Source organism: Dioscorea cayenensis, chromosome 20 (genome assembly GCF_009730915.1).
Source record: "Dioscorea cayenensis subsp. rotundata cultivar TDr96_F1 chromosome 20, TDr96_F1_v2_PseudoChromosome.rev07_lg8_w22 25.fasta, whole genome shotgun sequence".
Lineage (NCBI taxonomy): Eukaryota > Viridiplantae > Streptophyta > Magnoliopsida > Dioscoreales > Dioscoreaceae > Dioscorea > Dioscorea cayenensis.
Window position 1 is genome coordinate 11,086,170 of NC_052490.1, and position 15,222 is coordinate 11,101,391.

The following is a 15,222-nucleotide window of genomic DNA, read 5'->3' on the forward strand; positions in this document are numbered from 1 at the left end:
TTGAAGACAAGGGAGTCATGTCTTATTTCTTTAGATTTATTGTTATCTACTCCATGTTGTACCCACCTATGAGGGGCTAGCTGGCCACGGTGCCCCGGGATAGGAACTATATCACTTTTTATGCTTTGAACACTTGTATTTTTCTTGATTTACAGAGTTTTTTTGGTTCTTGTGTTAAATCTCATGTTGGAAAACTTGATGTGCTTGATCTGCGTAGTTGCTTAGGAAAAACTAAATGGTGGATGCCACAGTTGTTGTTGCCCTAGGTAATGGCAAACCTTGGTCAGGTTGAACCCACAGTTATCTCTGTAAAACTTGACATAGTTGAGAGCTGTAGTTGCAACATTGCTCTTGAGCACACACTAGAAACTAAGAATGTACTTGGTAAATCTTGAGAGTTAGAGAGCATTACTAAGTGCATAGGGAACATCCTGGGTCGCTGTTCTGTTGTTGTTGACACTTGATCCAATCTGCCGGTTAAGTTAGTATTTTAAGTCCTGTCCCTGAGTTTTGACAACCCTAGCTCTCACGGGGTACGACTGTATTACTTGTGTGTGACCCATGTACTTGCGGAGAACACATCAAGTTTTGGCGCCATTGCCATGGATTGGCAACTATTAAAAAAACTTAGAATCTGGTGTTCTACTTTGTTTATATTCTGTATACTTGTGAATATTTTTCATTCCATCATGTTCTTTACTTTATTTTCATCTTTAGCTTGCTTTTTAGTTTCTTTTGAGCTTACATTGCTCTATATTGTACGTGCAAATACAGTTGTATGACCCATGGAAGCAAGTCTTCCCCATCAGTAAGTCCTATTCCACAAGTTGAATGAAATTTTAGGAGAAGGATCCGTTAGATTAATTTGAGTGAGACAGGATCTCTTGAGATAAGCGTGGAAGTGGAGCAAGATGATGAAATGGCTAGTAATCAACCACAATGTATCTCAGATTTTGCACGGCTAAATCTTGACGGGGTCAGATCAAGTATTGTTCTTCCTCCAGTTGTGGAAAACAACTTCGAATTGAAGCCGAATTTAATCCAATTGGTGCAATGGATGTGTTAGTTCGATGGATTTCAAGACGAAGATCCTTACAAACACCTTAGAAACTTCTTAGAAATCTGTGACACTTATAAGGCGAGCAACATTTCTGAGGAAGCAGTTTGTCTGAGACTCTTTCCATTCACATTGTGAGGAAGGGCCAAGAAGTGGTTAAATTCCTTGCACCCTAGGTCTCTCACAACATGGAAGCAGACTTTTGAGGCATTTGTTGCTCATTTTTCCCCCCTGCTAAGATCACCAAACTCAGAAGAGACATCTCCTATTGTGGCCAATTAGAATCTGACTCCTTATACAATACATGGGAAACATATAAGGAGATGTTGAGGAAATGTCCTCAGTATGGAATTGTTAAATGGATGCAAATCCAGATCTTCTATAATGGACTAAATACTTCCACCAAATAAATGCATGATGTAGCCGACGGAGGTTCATTGTTTAACGAGCAACTGAGTGAGGCACAAAATATGATTGAAGAGATGGCAAACAACGCATATCAATGAAGTTTGAAGAGGAACAAACCGGTGAAGACCACCGGTATTTATCAAGTGGATGTCATCACTACTCTCGCATTACAGGTAGAAGCAATAACTAATAGATTGGACACCATGCAATCTACATCTTCAAGTTCAGAACCTATTCACGATCATTCTGGCGACTTATTTGACCCAAGATATTCCTCCTTCATTGATGCAAGTGTAGAACAGATTGAACAAGTGGACTTCTTTGCTCAAAACAGTCGCTATCAGAACAACCCATTTAGCAACACATATAATTCCTTATGGAGGAATCATCCAAATTTTCTTGGAGTCAGCCAGGATAGGGTAGTTGGCTCAGCATCAGCAGTAATACAAGCATCCACCTCAGATTGTACAATAATCGTAGTCCTCATCCTCGTCAGAACCTTCCAACAATCTCACAGTTTACTGGCTAAATTCATCAAGAGTACTGAGACTCGGTTCGCAGAAAATGACGAGATGATCAGAAACACCAATGCAACTATGCGGAATTTGGAGCACCAGGTAGCCCAAATGTCTAAGCTACTGGAGGAAAGGCTACCGGGGACCCTCCTGAGCAACACAGTAGTGAATCCGAAGGAATCACTGAAGGGTATGAATTTAAAAAGTGGGAAACAACCACCAAATTCCATTGAGAAGGAGCCTAAACCGAAGTTGCAAAACCCATCGTGAGCACTGACAAAGACAACACCACAAAAGACAAAAATTCAATCACAAAACTATCAACTGAAACTTCCATACCCTGTAAAGGCAAGGAAAGACCAACAAGATGAGCAGTACAAAAAATTCCTCGACATAATTTAAACTTTGCACATTAATGTCCCATTTGTAGAAGATCTTGCTCAGATGCTGACATATGCCAAATTCTTGGAAGAACTACTAACCAACAAAAGGAAGTTGGAGGACATGTCCTCTGTGATACTCAATGAGAAGTGTTCTACTTTAGTATGCAAAAAACTTCCCACGAAGGAGAAAGATCCAGGGGGATTCATCTTTCCTTGCACAATTGTAGGTTTAGTTGATGAAAAGGCCCTTGTTGACCTTGGGGCAAGTATTAACTTAATGCCCTACAAAAGTTTTCAAAGACTTGGGCTTGGGGAGCTTAAACCCACCAACATGACTTTACAGTTGCCAGACAGATCCAACCGAAGACTAAGGGCATAATTGAAGACATTCTGGTTAGAGTGGACAAGTTTATATTTCCCGTGGATTTCATCGTTTTAGATATTGATGACATGGTTGAAGTGTCATTAATATTGGTGTGGCCATTTATAACAACTTCCAAAGCTCACATTGATGTCAAGGATAGCCGAATAACACTTCGAGTTGGTGACGAAGAAACCACTTTTAGACTTCGTGACTCCATGAAGCATACAATGGACTTCGATGATACATGTTCTTTTGTTGATGTTGTTAATAAGGTTATCTCTTATTTTGTACAAGAGACATTCATGAAAGAGGAACTTGCTGATCTGTTGGAGGATACACCCTTGGATGATGAGAAACATGAGGGGTAGTAGAAGAAGCTCAAGGTTTGGATTTGGTGGCCAACAAGGATACAAAACCACCAACAAAACAGATCTCCAAAGTAAGAAAGTGGTCAAAGAAAGTTACATCTAGGAAGAAGAATCTACCCACCTCACGACCAACGCCACACAATACTCAGCATTCTGCTACTTAGACATTTGGTGAGGTCCATTTGATTAACATATTATTACCATATACTTGCAATTGTGTCACGGGTGGCCAAGAGAGATCTCAATTTCATGAACCTCCTTAAGGACAAAATAGGTATGTCAAGCTAGTGGCATTAAACAAGCGTTCTTGGGAGGTAACCCAAGTTATTTGTTTGTTTTGTTAGTTTTGTTTGTTCCTTTTTTCTCGTGTTTGACTGTTATTTCATTTTTAGATCATTGGTCATCTTGTTGCATGTTATCTGTACTCTCTTATGATTTTCTCAGTATCCCTATGATTTGGCATTCATTCAGATTTTGTTTTACTTCAAACCATGTAACTTGATATTTATTGGGGAGGGAACAACTTTTGTTCCTGAAAATTTTCTGGCATAACATGGTAGAACATGCCCATGAGCGTGTCGCTGATTTTCACTGCCAGCAAATTTTAAGAATTTCTAAGATAAACACGGGCTTGACACGAGCGTGTCAAGGAGTAATACATTTTCTAATCACTTGGCACAAGTGTGTCATGACTATTTTTAATTTTTATCACTCTTTGGAGATTTTCACCGTGTTTGGCACACTCGAGGACACGATCATGACTCACCTGTTTTTTCTTACTCTAACCCTCATGATCTGGCACACATGTGTAACATGTATGTTCAGGTATAACCGTTCGGGTTCCGCCGTTTCCTCTTAAAACCCAAAAGAAATCATAGGATTATTGTTTTGATTAAAAAATAGGAGCCACTCTGATAAGAAATCATAGGATTAATGTTTTGATTGAAAACTATGTGAATTATGAAAACAAATATAGGAATATTTTTTTTATTCAAAATATTTGACATTCCCAAAAGAAAACATAAGATTAGGGGTTTGAATGAAAAATACGTACATTACACTTAAAAAACCATAAGATTAGGGTTTTTAGTGAAAAATAAGAGACATTACAATTTTGTAACAAGTTAAAGGATTAGGATTTTGATTCAAAATAATTGGAGTCATTTCAGACAATCATTCAAAATGACTCTTATTTTACAAACAAAACATATGTTTAGGGTTTTCAATACTCTGTTTTTGCACCAATAACATTGGATTATTTTTGAATACAAAAAGAAAAAATTGGCTTAGGGTTTTGATTTAAAGTTTTGATTAAGAAATAGCAGACATTCCAAATAAAAAAAAGCATAAAATTATTGTTTTGTTTCTAAAATAACAAACATTCTAAAAAGAAAAGAAAGATTTAGGTTTTTGATTGAAAAATAGGAGCTATTCCAAAAAAGCAAATAATGAATTAATGGGTTACGGTTATTATTCAAAATCGATAAATAACAAACATGAAGAAAAGAATACTTAGTATTAGATTTTTTATTGGAAGGTAGGAGACATTGTGAATAAAAACATAGTATTATTGTTTTGATCCCTAAATAGGTGGCATTGTGGAAAGAAAAAAAACATATGATCAGGGTTAGGTAATGTTTGCTAATTTTGAATCAAAACCCTAATCATAATGTGTCCTACTTTCCAATTAAAATGCTAATCCTATGTTTTCTTTTCGGAATGTCTCCTATTTTCAATCTAAACCTAACCTATGTTTTCTTTTCGAAAGGTCTTCTATTTTTCAATCAAAATCATAATCCTATGTTTTATTTTGGATATGTTTCCTATCTTTCAATCAAAAACTGAATCCTATATTTTAAGAAAAAGGACACATTTTCGAAAAAAAAAATTTAATCCTATCTTTCAATCAAAACTAAATCCTATTTTTCCATTTCAAAATTTCTCATATTTTTGAATCAAAACCCTAATCCTTACTTTTATTTTTGGAATGTCTGCTTTTTGTGAAACAAAACCCTAGTCTTATGTTTTATTATAGTAGTGTCACATATTTTTCAAGAAAACCTTAATCCTATGTTTTCTTTTCAGAATGTCTATTATTTTTGAATCAAAACAATAATCCTATGTTTTTTTATAACGTCCCATATTTTTTTCAATAAAAATCATAATTTCATGTTTTCTTTTTGGAATGGCTCCTATTTTTTTAATCAAAACCCTAATGTTATGTTTTTCTTTTCGGGAATCGCTCTACTATTTTTGATTTGAAACCCTAATACTATCTATTTCTTTTTGGAAGTGTCCCATATTTTTTAAATTTTAATCAAAACCTTAATCCTATGTTTTCTCATAGTAATGTCTCCTATTTTTCAATCAAAACACTAATCCTGTCTTCTTTTTGTAATGTCTCATATTTATCATTCAAATCAATAATCGGATGTTTTGTTTTCTGAATGTTTCCTATTTATAAGTTTTGAATCAAAATCCGAATCCTATATTTTCTTTTGATAATGTCTACCATTTTTCTATCAAAACCCTAGTCTTATGTTTTCTTTTTGTAATGCCTCCTATTTATTAATAAAAACATTAATCCTATCTTTTCTTTTAGAAATGTCTACTAATTTTTAATCAAAACATTACTTTGGCATTTTCTGTTTGGAATGTCTCATATTTTTCAGTCAAAACTCTAACCTTGTGTTTTCTTTTTGAAATGTCTCTTATTTTTCAATCAAAAACCTAGTCCTATGTTTTCTTTTCGGAATGTCTATTATTTTGGAATGAAAATTCTAATCTTATGTTATCTTTTGGAAATGTCCCCTATTTTTTTGTTTTTAATCAAAACCCTAATCCTATGTTTTGTTATAGTAATGTTTTCTATTTTAGTCAAAACCTAATCCTATGTTTTCATTTTGAAATGTCTCATATTTTAAAATCAAAACCCTAATACTATGTTCTATTTTTGGAACGTCTGCTATTTTTGAATGAAAATCTTAATCCTATGTTTTCTTTTGAAAATATTGCCGATATTTCAATAAAAAATCTTATCCCTTCTTTCCTTTTTGGAATGTCTGCGATTTTTGGAACAAATCTCTAATCCTATGTTTTTTTATAGTAATTAATGTCTCATAGTTTCAATCAAAACACTAATGCTATATTTTCTTTTTAGAATAAGCTCTATTTTTTAATTGAAAATCCGATTCCTACTTTGATTGAAAGATAGGAGACATTAAAAAAAAAGATTAGTATTTTGATTCAAATATGAGACATTCCGAAAAAAAAACATACGATTAGGGTTTTTCATTGAAAAACAGGAGACATTACCATAAGAAAACATATTATTATAGTTTTGATTCAAAATAAGTAGACATTTCGAAAAGAAAACAAATGATTAGGGTTTTGATTGAAACATAGGAGAGATTAATATAAGAAAAAATATGATTAATGTTTCAGTAGACATTCAGAAAAAAAAACATAGGATTACTGTTTTGATAGAAATATAGTTAGCATTACAAAAAGGAAACATAGGATTAGGGTTTTGAGTGAATAATAGGAGACATTAACATAAGAAAAACATTAGATCAGGGTTTTGATTAAAAAAAAGTAGACATTCTAAAAAAAACATAGAATTACATTTTTGATTGAAAAATAGGAGCCATTCTAAAAATAAAACAAAGTACTAGGCATTTTATTAAATAATATTGGACTTTATGAAAAGAAAAGAAAGGATTTGGCTTTTTATTGTAAACTGAAAAAATAGAAAATATTCCAAAAAGAAAACATATGATTAAGATTTTGATTTAAATCATAAGATTTGGGTTTTGATTGAAAAGGTAGGAGACATTTCAAAAAGAAAACATAGGATTTCGATTTTTATTCAAAAATAGGAGCCATTCGAAAAATGAAATATAGGATTATGATTTTTATTCAAAAATAGAAGACATTATAAAAAATAAACATCTGATTTTGATCTTGATTGAAAGATAGGAGACATTATTATAAGAAAAAATAGGATTAATGGTTTGACTAAAAAATAGTAGGCATTCAATACAGAAAACATATGTTGCATTTATATTTAAAAATGATACATAGGGGACATTTCCAAGGCAAACAGGAGGATTAGGATTTTGATACAAAAAATAGGAGGTATTTCGAAAAGAAAACATAGGATTGGATTTTTGATTCAAATATAGTAGGCATTATGCAGTGAAAACATAGGATTAGGGTTTAGATTGAAAGATATGAGACATTTCGAAATGAAGCAAACAATTATTGTTTTGATTCAAAAATAGGAGGCATTTCCAAAATAAAACATAGGAATAGAATTTTGATTAAAAAAAGCATATGTTCCGAAGAGAGAATAAAGTATTACGGTTTTGATTAAAAAATTGGAGCCATTCCTAAAAGAAAACATAGGATTAGGTTTTCTGTAGAAAAATATGAGATATTACGAAAACAAAAAATAAGATTATTGTTTTGATTTAAAAAGTATTAGACATTCCAAAAAAACATAAGATTAGGGTATTGATTAAATAATTAGAGGCATTTCAAAAATAACTTAGGATTGGGGTTTTGATTTAAAACAACTTAAGATTGGATAAATTATTCCAATGTCAAGAAGTTATTTCACCTCCTTCTTGACCACCTCCATCATGTTGTGGTTCAATCTACGTTGAGGTTGAACCTTGGGTCTAATGTTATCCTCCATCAAAATTTTATGCGTGCAAAAAGATGAATTAATGCTCTTGATGCCATTTTATCTACTCGCCGTGTTTCCACCAATTTTTCCTTTTGACATGCATCGAGTGTGGATGAAATGATGACAGCATCTAGGGATTCCCAACTAAAAATGTGTATTCTAAATGTGTAGGTAGCTCTTTGAGCTCCTTCTCCGAAGGAGCGGGCATTATTAGTTCTGGAGCTGCATCTGCCATATCTCTCTTTTTAATATCAGTGGTTGCCGCTAAAATACCATTCTCGAGTTTACCAATGTCGGTGAAGTCTTCATCACTGAACCTACAGTCCTTAATTTCTCCTCTCCGTGTGTCCTTAGTGAACTCAAACAAGATGGACATTGCCTGGCTCATACTCATCTCTTGTTCTTGGCTCTCTTGGTAATGATCCATCTCTGGACTCATAAACTGACTCCACTATGATGTTTGCTTACAAAAGTTTGATATCAGCTCAACTAAGCCTTGCTTGTCATCTGGATAGGTGGCATCTGTTAGAATTATTATTTGTAATTCATAATTTGTATAGCTATTCCTAAACTTGAGGTGAAAGAGTCCTACGCACGGCGTGGTGACCGCACCCACGGATGTCAGGAAGTTACACTCTTGTAGCTCCACTACTCCTTCTTTCTAGGATCATGATCTGGTGTACAACGTTATCACAGCTGAGTATATAAAGATCACAATCCCAATTGGGATTGGTAGTGTTTGGCATCCGCCATTTTTTTCATGCTATCAGAGCCATGATCTAAAGCTTTGAGCTCTTGCCATGTCTGGATCACCGCAATCTGTTAACACAAACAACTCCGTATTTGCCTCGGCTCACCTGTTGTGGATGACGCAGATGCTTCGCTACCTGAAGGCTTAAGGCCTCCTCGGCTACATTAATGGGTCCACCGCGCACCTAAATCAGACTGTCATATTGCCCACTGAAGAAACTGGTGGCTGCTATTGAGTCACCGTCAATCCGGACATCAACACCTGGTACCATCAAGACTAGCAGGTTTTGAGCATGATCATCTTCTCTCTCATGGAGGAAATACTCGGGAACCTAGTTGGGGTGATGACGTCGCGTGATGCATGATGCACCTTGGAGAACATGTATGCATCAAGCTCGCTTGCTCGCATCATGCAGATACGCATCAACTTGCCACATTAAAGAAGAAGGACATGTCCATTGCTGAGTACTACCGCAAGATAAAGCATCTCGTCGATACCCTCTCTACCATTGGCAAGCCACTCAAAGATGAAGAGGTGATCGCCTATCTATTGCGTGGTCTCGTAGCAAAGCACGACTCCATGGTGACAAGCATCACCATGCGTACCGACCACTCCACTATCAATGATGTGTATGCTCACATGTTGAGCTATGAGATGCGATTGAACAAAACAACTCTGACATCCATGTGTCTTTGGCTAATCATGTTAGTAGGAAACCAAGGGCGTGGAGGCAATGGAGGTGGCCACAAAACAATTGTGGGCCAAAGCCGCAGTGGTGTCAGATCACAGGGTGGTCACGGTGGTCATGGTCAGTCATCAAGATCCAACACTGATCGTGATGTCTTGTGCCAATTTTGCAACCAGACAGGCCATGACGCGCTCTGCTGCTGGTACCAGTTTGATCACAGTTACCAACCTGAAGATGCCAACAAGGTTGCTACTGCTATCACCAATGGCTACTCCGTCAATCCTAATTAGTACATCGACAATGGCGCTATAGACCACCTCACCAATGATCTTGATCATTTGATAACTCGTAACATGATACACCGGAGGAGATGAAGTTCAGTGTCACAAATGGTGAAGGTATGTCTATTACTTATGTTGAGAATTCATTTATATCCAGATAAATCGACCACTTTTATCTGAATCATGTTTTACATGCTCCTAAAAATTAATAGAAATCTTATTTCTGTCCAAAAATGGCCATTGACAATCATGCATTTGATGAATTTCACCCCAACTCATTCTTTGTCAAGGATCAGGACACGAGAGCCATTCTTCTCGGAGGAAGGTGTAAAGATGGCCTCTACATGCTTCCATATAAGAGACCTAGTCAAGCCCTACTTTCTACCAAGATTTCTCAAAAGCAGTGGCATCAGAGATTAGGACATCCAACTCCTTCAGTTGTCCCTCGAATTCTTCAGAATAACCAAATTGTTGTAGTTTCAAACAGTAGATCTTTTCAGTTTGTGATGCCTGTCAGCAGAGAAAGGAAAATCAGCTTCCTTATTCTACCTCCTTGCATGTATCCACTGCTCCCATCCAAATAATTCACACTAATATTTGGGGACCTACTCTTGAATAAGTGCATAATTCAAAATATTATATGTCCTTTGTTGATGACAACAACAAGTTTGATTGGATCTATTTCCTAAAATGTAATATGAAGTTGAGTCTATTTTTCTTGAGTTTCAAAAGCATCTAGAAACTCTTCTTAACTCCAAAATTCAAATAGTTCAGTCCGATTATGGGGGGGTGAATAAAATCAACTACACAATTACTTTGGCCGGATAGGCATCACCCATAGCATTTCTTGTCATCATACAGATCAACAAAATGGCACAATTGAAAGAAGACACAGACATATCATTGAGATAGGTCTCACTCTTTTAGCCCAAGCTAGTATGCCTCCGATTTTCGGGATTAAGCCATCCACATCGCTTGTTTCTTGATCAATAGGATGCCTAGTCGCACCATCGATCATGATAAACCTATTCACAAGCTTCTTGACGCCGAACCTAACTACTCTCTCATACGTATCTTCAATTATGCGTCGGCCCAAATCTACGAGCTTACAAATTCCAGGAAATTAAACTTTAGAAGAAAAAAAGTGTGCTTTTCATAGGCTATAGGGCTTCTCATAAGGATTACAAGTGTATTGATAGAGCCACCGGTAGTGTGTATATCTCACGTGATGTAGTGTTTGATGAAACAATCTTCCCTTTTGACCAAAGACTCAAACACTGAAGCACTTGAACCGAAAACCTCACACCATCCCACTGTTTTGCCTACTCCCTGTCAAGAACACACTGTACTATGAGCATGAACTCATTGATTCAAGAAACTCACAAATTTATCCAGCTCTAATTGTTTCTCACATGAGTAATGACTTATCTCGATCCAGTTTGTTAACACCGATGCTCCTAGTTCTAGCATGTCCCCTGCAGGATTGTTAGGTTCATCAGCCAATAGTTCAGAAAACTCAAAGTCATGTTCTGAAAACTTGACAACCTCGAATCAAGCGTAGCATATTAATAACTCAGTTGAGAATCATTCTGATGAGGTTGTTAGGAAACATCCAATGCGTACAAGACTTCATGATAATATTGTCCGACCAAAGGTGTTCACTGATGGAACCATAAGATACTCTGAAAATCTGAGGAGTTTCACAAGTTCGCCTACCGCTGCTCGCTCGACTCACCGCAACACTCGCAATTTTTTTGAACCGACTCAACCTAGCAGCCTGCAAGAAGCATTGGTCAGTCTAGCGTGGAAAAGTACCATGGATGATGAGTATTTAACACTAATCAAGAATGACAACAGGGATTTTGTGCCATCAAGGAAGGGCATGAATCTGATTGATAGCTGATGGCTCTTCAAAATGAAGAAGAACTCGACGGCTTAGTTAATGCGACTCAAAAGCATGACTCATTGCCTAGGAGGTTCAAAGCAACGGTATGGTTTTTCATTACCCGGATACATATTCTCCCGCTCATCAACCCAACAATAGCCAGCGGTGATCTTGTCATTGACAGTCAACAAAGAGTGGAAAATGTACCAAATGGACATCCAAAATGCTTTCCTTCATTGTCTGCTTCAAGAAGATGTCTACATAAAGCAACCACCAGGCTATGAGGATCCTAACTGCCCACCAGGTGATGTGTGTCATCTCAAGAAGTCACTATATGGACTCAGACGAGCTCCTCGATCCTGGCACTCACGGTTGATAAGAAAGCTCCAGGAATTTGGCTTCAAGCCATCCAAAGCTGATGCCTCTCTATTCATATTCAGTGAGGGAGGGGTTATAATTTATATGTTGATTTATGTGGTTGACATAATCATAGTTAGCTCCTCATCAGCTGTTACAATCATGCTCATCCAGAGCTTTTATAATGATTTTTGCGCTAAAAGATCTTAGCCATCTAGATTAGTTCTTAGGCATTGAAATTAAACTAGAGAAAGATGGGGTTCTTCTATCCCAAAAACAGTATGCTGATGATTTACTTAAGAGAGCACACATGGAGAAGGGCAATGCAATTACCACACCAATATCATCAAGTTACAAATTAGCCGAGATTAGGGGAGGCAATCGAAAGAAAAAGAGAAGTTTCAATATCAAAGTATAGTTGGAGGCCTATAATACTTAACTATTTGGTCGACTCGATATATCTTTTGCAAACCAACCGAGTGTGTCAAGATATTCAGTCTCCCACAAATGTACATTGGCGAGACTTAAAAAGGATTCTTCGATTCATCAAGGGTACTTCTACCATGGACTCGAAATTGCAAAAATCAGCTACAACTACAATCGCAGTGTTCTTTCGACACGTGATCGGGTTGGGTGCCCTCGATGATCGGTGGTCGACTAGTGGGTTTGCAAAGTGTTCCTTGCCCCCCAATCTAGTGTCCCGGAGTTCACGCAAAACAACCCACAGCCTCAAGCTCAAGCACCAAAGCTTAATACAAGGCCATAGCCAATGTGAGAGCCGAAGTGATATGGTTACAGTCATCTCGAAAGAGCTTAGTGTATTTCAAGATAGATTGCAAGTGTTGTTTGTGTGACAACCCTCAGGCAACCTATCTCACTACCAACCCAATGTTTCACACTCCCATGAAAGCACATCGAAGTCGATTTCCACATTATTCAGTGAACAAGTGGCGCGAAAAACAATGGAACTTCAATTCATTACTTCAAAGGATCAACTTGCGTACAAATTTATCAAGCCACCGTCAAGAGCCCCCTTTGATGCAATTCTACCGCAATCTCAACCTCGAAGACCATGCTATGATTTAGGGGAATATTAGAAGTATTATTTCTAATTCATAATTTGTATAGCTATTCCTAAGCTTGTGGAAACTAAGTCTTATGCACGGCATGGTCGACCGTGCCTCATGACCTGTAGGGAAGTTACACTCTTGTAGCTCCACTAATCAATCTCTTGGATCACCATCCGCTGTACAACGCTCTCATAGCTAAGTATATAAAGATCACGATCCCCAATTAGGGATTGGTGCGTTCGCCATTTGCTTCTTTTTCAGTGTCCCCTGCTGTGGTAATTGAGTGCACATTGGTGACATCTTAAAGTAGCTACAGTTCCACCATGAGTTAAGAAAGATCAATTTAAGTTTAAGAATTGAAAGAATCAAAACGAAAATAAGACTAAGAAGAATGATTAAAAAGAAAGGGGAAAATAGATATTCACAATTATGAAAAAAAATAACAAACTAGATCATCGGAATCCAAACTCTCCTAAAGTTGCTAGTCCCCAGCAACGGCGCCAAAAACATGATTCGTTGTCCGCAAGTATGTATGTCATGCATAAATAATACAGTGGTACATGGGAGGGGTAAGGTTGTTGAACCACAGGGACTAGACTTAAATTACTAATTTCTTTCTTCTAATCTCTAGTTGTACAAAAGATTGGGTTGGTTTTAATGAAGTAAAAATAAAAACAAGTAAATTAAAAGAATAGGTGGAATTATCAAGCTGGACTAGGATCGAGAATTCAACAACAATGAGAGCAATGCCCCGGGATGATTCCTATGAGTTGTAGTATACTAACTTGCTTTCTATTGCTCACCGGATACATCCTACGGTTCTTGTGTGCCCTTAAAAGAAATGTCTTATCTATGGTTCTCAAATGCACCAAGTATTGCTAAGGTAGCTGAGTGTTTCATACACATCGAGTTTTACAATCACACAAGGCAACTACAACTATGGCAATTTACACACCATGTTTTATTTAACCAACTCAGCAAATCAAAACACATCAAGTTATGCAATTCAAGATTTAACACAAGAAACCAATAGAACTCCGTGGACAATTAAAAAGCGAGTATTCAAATTATATAGAGAATCATAGTTCATGTCTCGGGCACTCGTGAGACGGTTAACCCCTCATAGATGGGTATAGCATGGAAGGAATAAATAAAAGGCTAAGGAAAGAAGACATTACTCCCTCCTTCTCAAGATAATCTTCCTAATTGAGCTTCTTTAATGGTAACCCTACTTTCCTTGTGCCTTCTATTCATCTTTGATCCCCTTAGATGGTGTGTTGACACTTGGTTATTGCCCCTCATCCATAGTCCTCTTGGTGGGATGAAAAACCCCCAAACAAAAACTAGGTTGAAACCCAAGAAATATGGAGTTGAAAAGGTTGATTTCAAGCTCGATACGCCTAAGCACAGCTTGTGTTTTGGACCATATTTCGCTGACATTTCGAATGAATTGGCCGAAAGTGCTCACCCTAGGAAAATTAGGGAGAGAAGCACGATCGCGCTCACTTGTGGCTTTGCATGTGCACGCATCGTGCCATGAGCATCCCGATTCCGCTTCGCTTGATTGGTAGAAACTGCTCTATAGACTGAGAAAATCAGGGAAGGAGCACGGTCATGCTGAGACCGTGCTTGGCCTGAAACCACCTCCCTACTTGAATTATCACTAGGTCATTTTTAGGTCAAAACAATCGTGGGGACAAAGCATGACCGTGTCTTCCCTTGTGTAAACTAGTAGCATTAGCAAAAATCTTCATTCTTTGCTTGATTAATCCCTCGATTTCACTCAAAATTTCTTTGAGGCCTTGAGTCCTGCACAAAGAACAAATATACCTAGAATGACACCGAATATGCACAAAAGTATACTAAAGGACAAGTAAAAGAATGAATTAAGGGTACATAAATACGATATGAAATGTACTTATCACTAGGATTAGGGTTTTAATTAAAAGATAGTAGACATTCTAAAAAGAAAAGAAAGGAATAGGGTTTTGATTCAAAATTAGGAGACATTGTGAAAAGAAAAACAAAAGATTCATGTTTTGATTCAAAACCAAAAAATAGGACATTCTGAAAACAAAACATAGGATTAGGGTTTTGACTGAAAGATTGAAGATATTATGAAAAGAAAAAATAGGATTCTAGTTTAGATTAAAAAAAATATGAGGCATTTCGAAAAGAAAACAAAATATTAAGGTTTTGATTGAAAAATAGTAGATATTACTATAAAAAAACATAGGATTATGGTTTTGAATGAAAATATGAGACATTATTATAGAAAAACATAGGATTATAGTTTTGATTCAAAAATAGTAGATATTCTAAAAAGAAAAGAAAGGATTAGGTTTTTGATTGAAATATAGGAGACATTCTGAAAATAAAACATAGGTTAGGATTTTGATTCAAAA

The 15,222-nt window shown here is 36.5% G+C and overlaps 1 protein-coding gene across 1 annotated transcript; it reads left to right on the plus strand.

Moving 5' to 3' along the window:
• The first annotated feature begins 2,424 nt into the window (after positions 1-2,424).
• LOC120251309 lies at positions 2,425-3,095 on the plus strand. Its single transcript, XM_039259862.1, has 2 exons — positions 2,425-2,629; positions 2,707-3,095. The coding sequence occupies exons 1-2, from the start codon at positions 2,425-2,427 to the stop codon at positions 3,093-3,095; spliced, it is 594 nt and encodes a 197-aa protein (XP_039115796.1).
• The last annotated feature ends 12,127 nt before the right edge of the window (positions 3,096-15,222 follow it).

Coding starts and splice junctions, on each gene's coding strand:
- LOC120251309 (XM_039259862.1), top strand. CDS start 2,425: ATGCTGACATATGCCAAATTCTTGGAAGAACTACTAACCAACAAAAGG. Junction 2,630..2,706: donor CCTTGTTGACCTTGGGGCAA/GTATTAACTTAA, acceptor ATGACTTTACAG/TTGCCAGACAGATCCAACCG.